General features: G+C 44.3%; 1 protein-coding gene across 1 annotated transcript in view; it reads left to right on the top strand.

Moving 5' to 3' along the window:
* Positions 1-6,176, top strand: part of arhgef40 (Rho guanine nucleotide exchange factor (GEF) 40) — a 37,440-nt gene extending 31,264 nt beyond the window's left edge. The window contains 7 exon segments of the mRNA XM_064940249.1: positions 592-798; positions 1,763-1,942; positions 2,239-2,419; positions 2,817-2,930; positions 3,223-3,305; positions 3,422-3,468; positions 3,756-6,176. Of these exon segments, the coding sequence (XP_064796321.1) occupies positions 592-798; positions 1,763-1,942; positions 2,239-2,419; positions 2,817-2,930; positions 3,223-3,305; positions 3,422-3,448 (792 nt within the window). The 3' untranslated portion in view covers positions 3,449-3,468; positions 3,756-6,176.
* Positions 6,177-6,507: the final 331 nt, after the last annotated feature.

Raw genomic sequence — 6,507 nt, 5'->3', positions numbered from 1 at the left:
ATGACTGGGTTGGAATGAGTGGAATGTTTGATACTGTTCCATTCAAGCCCATCCTCCGATTTAAAGTTCCACCAGCCACCACGGAACAGCATCACATTCACTAGCTTAAGCCCATTACAACAACAGCATTATATAGTATGGACAATTAAAACAGCATTGTATACACGGAAGCCAATTATAAGTGTAAAGTATACTCAAATAACTCATTAAGGTTGGATTACACTAAAACCAATCAACAGGCTTTCAACATACAACAATAAACACAGTCTGATACACACACAGGGCATAATCTGATCACAGCTTTAGACTGAGAAAACATGAAAAGAAGAACATCACATAGATGGGTTTCAGTAGAGATCTGAGGGTTGAATATTTACTGTAGTTTGGAGCTGTGTCAAATGCTGGAGGTGCAGTTTTAAAACGGCCACCGGGTGACAGTAGAAGATAAAATATTTCTAAGTACTGTGTCATGAAAATGATGAAGGTAATAACAATGATGATGATGATGATGATGTCGACCATACTGTAGATGGCAATTATGCTGAAGTCCTCTCCTTTCTCTCCCCCCTTCCCACCCTCTTCCCTCCCCAGCTCAGACTCCCGGCCACCCCTCCTCTCTCCCCCCTGTCGTTCCCCCATTGTCTCCAGGCCCCTACACTGAGATTGGAACAGTACTGCGATGCCTTGGAAGAGCTGGGAGGGCTAAACCCTGCCTCCGACTCCTCCCTCTCCGTCCTCAGACACGTCCAGCGTCACGGCGAGGACCTCCGGGCCAGCGACCTAATCGTCGGGTGTCCGGTGAGAACGCCAGGCTTAAAACTAAATTCTCAACTCTGGGCGGAAGCCAATTTAGAATAGATAAACCCCCATACTGGTATAATGATCCCAAAGTGTTGGACAAGGTTTCAACCTTAAATTGGGAATGCGTCCTAAATGGCACCCTTTTGACCAGAGCCCATAGTGCACTTCTTTTAATCAGGGCCCATGGGGCTCTGGTCAACAGTAGTGCACTGTGAAGGGAATAAAATGCAATTTGGGACTTCGTCAGGACGAACAGTTCAATAAGCATTACATCACATTCACTTGAATAACTCAATTTGTCCATAACCACAGATCTAGAATCAGCTTTCCCTACGTCAGCTCTAACCATAGACATTTGGGGGGTTAAGCCAAAACTGACCTTAGATCAGCACCTAGATGCAACTTGTTTCATCCTATTTTCATAAGCCAATCCTACTCCTGTTTTCTGCTTCCTGTCCTGTAGTTCTGTTGCTTCTATGACACAGTTCTATCAATCACCATGGTGACACATATACTCATTACACACATACTCATACACCACACAAACATACATGCACACACACACGCAGGGAGCGAGAGAGAAACACACGCGCACGCAAACACACACATACACAAACACACACTCACTGTCAGTCTGACTGATGACATAATGCTTTGCTGAGTCGCCTACAGAGTGGATTATATAGCTAGGTTAAACCCTCCCACATAGCTACTAGAACACACCCACAAACACACACAGGCAAAAACACGTGACACACACACACACACACACAAAGAGCTCTCTGAAAGTTAGCTAAATAACAGAACAGAGAGTGGTGGAGGAGTTATGTTTGACGCATAGCTCGGGTTACATGAACCTCACATCACTTGGATGGTTAAAAATAGCTTGTTTCAAAAGCTTCTCTTGAACAACACAACGCGGTTTGGTGGGCGGTAAACTGTGTGTGTGTGTGTGTGTTAGGTCCCAGTGGCAGAGCGCGGAGAGCTGGTGCGTCAGGGGGAGCTGTTGGTGTGTGGGGGGACCAGGAGGAAGAAGACAGGGGTGAGGAGTGTGTTCCTCTATCAGCACCTCATCATCTTCACCAAGCAGAAGAGTCCCGGCCCAGGACGCACCGCCTACAGCTTCAAACACAGCATCAAGGTAACGGACACGTGCACACTCATACCCGGGTGCACACACAGACGCGCGTAAATACGCACACACCAGCATGCGCAACCACACATACACGGGCGGGCACGCCCGCAAACTCACACATATGGCCTCAATCAGACGAGATACCCACAGAAAAATTGGGCCCAAAATCCGTCATTTCCAAAACAGCGGTGGTATGAGACGAAGGTGCAATACCACATGAATCCACTATGTGTACGGTTCCGACCTCTATTCTCTCCACATCTCTCTTTCCCCTCCTCCCCTCCCCCCTCCCTCTCTGTCAGACGGGTGAGATGGGTCTCACCCAGAGTGTGGGTGAGGAAGGGGTAAGGTTCGAGGTGTGGGTGCGTCAGGCCCCTCGTATCCGGGACTGCCTGACCCTGCAGTGTCAGAATGGAGAGGGGAGGGCAGCCTGGACACACGACATCGCTCAGCTCCTCTGGACTCACGCTATACACAACACAGGTACAGTATGATCCCTGACATTTTACTCTGACCCACAGAACTCGAATAAGATTTTAGTCCTGTGCTCTGAACTCTCACCTCTCACCCCAGCCATATACAACACAAGTTCCAAACTATTGTAGCGACCTTAACCCCATTCACCTAGTGACCTTGTCAAAAGGTTCGGATAAGGTGTTGACGGTCGCCGGACTTGGGGTCGCCGGACTTGGATTTGAGTCCTGGTCGGGGCCACCGTTCAAATTCACTACTGTAAGATATTGCATTATGAATTGAACATGTAATGGAATTCTCTCTCTCTCTGTCTATGTCTCTCTCTTTCTATGTCCCCCTCGGTGTCTCTCTCTCGGTCTCTCTCTCTTTCTCTCTGTCTCGTTCTCTTTCTCTCTTTCTTTCTCAGAGTTGTGTTTGAAAGAGACAATGTGTATTGGTGTGTCTAGTAAGATACTGCTAGACGCCACAGGAGCACCGGTAACATCTGAACTCGACTCTATCTACAATCTGAATGACAGAGGTGCGCGAGCGCACACACACACACACACTGTCAGAAACCACAAAAATATTATAAACACCCTGTGTGTAATACATATGCTGTCCACCAGATGTCTCCCTGTGAATAATGGTATAATGGAATCATGCTCTGTATCTGCGAGGTTGCAATTTTAATTTCATTACAAAAGCTTTATTGGCAGGCGACTGACCTTCACACTCTTTTTCTCTCACTCCTTTCCCCCTCTCTCATATCTCTCTTTCTCTCTCTCTCTGTCTCTCTCTCTCTGTCTGTCTCTCTCTCTCTCTCTCTGTAGTCCACAGTAGCTGTTCAGACTCTTCCTCTGTTGGCAGTCAGAAGGAGGGGGGGTCCCCAGCCTCTGGGAGGGGACAAACACAGGTGGGTTTCACAGACACGCACACACACGTACACACACACATGCACAAATAAACAATCAAATACACACACAGACACACATTCACACTGTGCTTCAAATGAGATGTTTGTCTCCACAGAACCAGTCTCCTTCCACTGCGGTGTAATCTTCATCTCAGCAACAAACGTGAGTGATCTTATCTTGCACACGTGCTGTAATCTCTCTCCCTTTCCTCCATCTCTCTCTTTCTCTCCCTTTCCTTTGTCTGCCCCGTCTACCCACAATCTCTCTCTCCTTCGAAACGTCTAAATCAATCAAATGCTTTGACCCGTTTTTCTCCTGAATGACTGAAGACACACCTGTGTCACAAACCCCAGGTGAACCCTTTATAGTTTGTATATCAAACACCTCAACCTTCATCTACCTTTCTCCGCTCACTCTCCTCCTCCTCCCTTCCCTCCCTCCCTGTCCAGAAACTGGATTCTGGACCTAATAAAGACCAAAACAACATCTCTATGCAAGCCACTGGACGGATCAAACTGGACAAGAAGTAAAGGACCAAAGAGAAAAGGGCATACAGGAAACAAAGAGACATTACGGCTCTGACTAACCCAGGACCTAGCATCAGCAGAGCCTGCTCTCGGTGGCCATGTTGGATCGGCCGGACCCAGTTGCTCGCCGAGTCATTGATACCGTGGACACTCCAGCCACACAGTAGAGCCATTGTCCTCCTTCAGCGGCTCCCCACTAGGCCAAACCACTCTGCCTGAACCACTGACTGGCGGCCACGGCCTTCGTGCTTCCACTATCTCCTAAAACATACAGGAGCATTATAGGAAATATAGCTTTATACTGACTTTATTGGACATTATTAAAATTTTGCCTTTTACAATGCTGTTTAAACAGGGACGTTTTTTTTTGGGGGGGGGGGGTGTTAGTACTGTAGTAGTATTATAGATTCTGTCTGTGTGGCCGTATATGTGGTATAGTATAGGCTCGGTGTGATTGTGATCTATGCAAATGAGTACATAAGGCCCTGCATGTATGGGTGCACACATTACGCAGAGTGTGGAACACACGCATACACTCTGCAGACAGTCTTATTGTGCTATAGACAGTAGAGTACTGTTCCGACGCTGTGGCCGTCTTACAGCTTAGTACAGTAGCTATAGACCAACCAGTGGGCAGATATCAACCAACGACAGGCATGGCGCCCTACTCTCAGTAGGTCTTGCCTGGAAGTAAAGAGTAGAATAAACAATAACATGGAAATGAAAAATGTCAACATCTTATTATAACCGAACTATTAATCTCAGCACTCAGAACCAAATAAGCTGTTAAAGAGAGACGACCAACGTCTGTATTTTGAAGTGGTTTGTTAGTGAGGATGTAATGCAAGCGAGAATCTGGGCCAAAAGGTCACAGTGTGTCCAATTGTTATTGTTGATGGTTTAAGGAAAGGTGGTATCATGTCTTATTCAGGCGTAAGTCTTATGGTAAATGTATAACTTGTTTTGGCGCCTTATAGCACTGCTCTGTCTAAAGATACAGTAGCTATGGGACTCGATGTCGTATTCTCCATTGGTCTTTTCAATGACTATTTCATTGAATGATTTTGTGATTCCTCTTTTTCATTATAAGCCATAATGTTGCAATCGCCAAGTGTACAAATGTTTGATTTGCCAGCATAAGTTCCTGCAATATGACGTCGGTTGGGTCGAGTGTGTCAAATGAGTCATTTGTTTGTGCCTGAGTCATGTGCTTATAGCTTTATATATACGTTATTCAAAATGAAGGAAAGTGTTCCATGAAATGGAGATGTCTGTTACCTGCCTTGTTATCTTGTTGTGAATTGAAAGATTCTTTATTTTTGAATGCAGTATGCACTATTAGCTTACGCCTCCAACTTTAATACAATACAGTGATAATGATACATCATTTGATGGGTGCTTATATTTGTCCTAATTAACACATGCACAAGTGTGTAATAATGTGCATGTGTGATTTGGAAATGACATTTTTTTTTTGCATATCCCAACTCTCCCTGACACCTCAGAGACTGGGTTCACAGCCGGGGTTGGCCATTATCGACAGCGACCCTGGAGCAATTAGGGTTAAGTGCCTTGCTCAAGGGCACATTGTCATATTTTTCACCTTGTCGGCTCGGGGATTCAAACTAACCAACCTTTCAGTTACTGGCCCATCACTCTTACCGCTAGGAACCTGCCGTCCTAATACAATACAATGCAATACTGTAACCTACAATCAAATACATGAGGGTTGAGTTCATTTACAACTACAAATATAAGTATTATTAAGTATAAAAGTTGTGTTTCTAAGCTCGTCAATTTTGGGAGCAAACTAAATTGAAATGGTGTTATTGTATGATATAAAGGGCACTAACAGATAGCCTGTATGTCAGCTATGTAGCTAGGTTAGTCTGCCTAATATACACAGATAGCAGCAACCCTTGTCTTTCTCATCAGATTTCATGGGTGTCATAGCAACTCCATATCCAAATTAAAAAGTGCAAATGGATATTGAACCCATTGAATCAATATCTAATTTGTCTGATTAGGAGGTATGCAGTACTCATACAACAGTACTAGCTTGGTGCTGCAGAATATATTGCATTATATTGGGAGCTATTGTTTTCACCAGGAGAGAAGTCTTATAATATGTCTTCAGAATAATGAACACCTTTTAACCATCTAGCTGTAGATTTTCATATTCAAAGCGTCTTTTTTTTTTAACGCTTTGACATGATTCGTAGTTTTACATGTAAATACAACGGGGTTTTTGTTCAAGTGTTTTTTTAAGTGTCATCTTACCTATGCAGTTTATGCCAAAAATATACTGATGTTTACAGTTTCGAAATAAATGCTTGTTCTGTTTTTGTTGAATGTCTGCATGCTATACGGTTACAATGTACTTGATACGCGTTATACTTCAATTGTACTTCAATTGTACTTAGATCATGTGTACCTTTCTTATTGAAATAAAACTGGACGGAAGCCATTGAAACTCGATAACCTGTTAGTGGTATCGCTTTGGATACAGAGGATGTTGCCATGTGGGTCCCACTTTGCATTCCAAGTGACTTAAACCAATGTATTTACATAGTAGTAGAATAGTCAGGTACAGTGTAGTTGCAGACAGTGTAGCACATTGTTACATAACACTTACTGCTAGTAGCAATACTTACTGACGGGGTTTTGCAGTTTG

Source organism: Oncorhynchus masou, chromosome 27, assembly GCF_036934945.1.
Source record: "Oncorhynchus masou masou isolate Uvic2021 chromosome 27, UVic_Omas_1.1, whole genome shotgun sequence".
Taxonomy (NCBI): Eukaryota; Metazoa; Chordata; class Actinopteri; order Salmoniformes; family Salmonidae; genus Oncorhynchus; species Oncorhynchus masou.
Note: the sequence above shows the minus strand (reverse complement) of the source record. Positions and strands in the feature narration are given on the sequence as shown.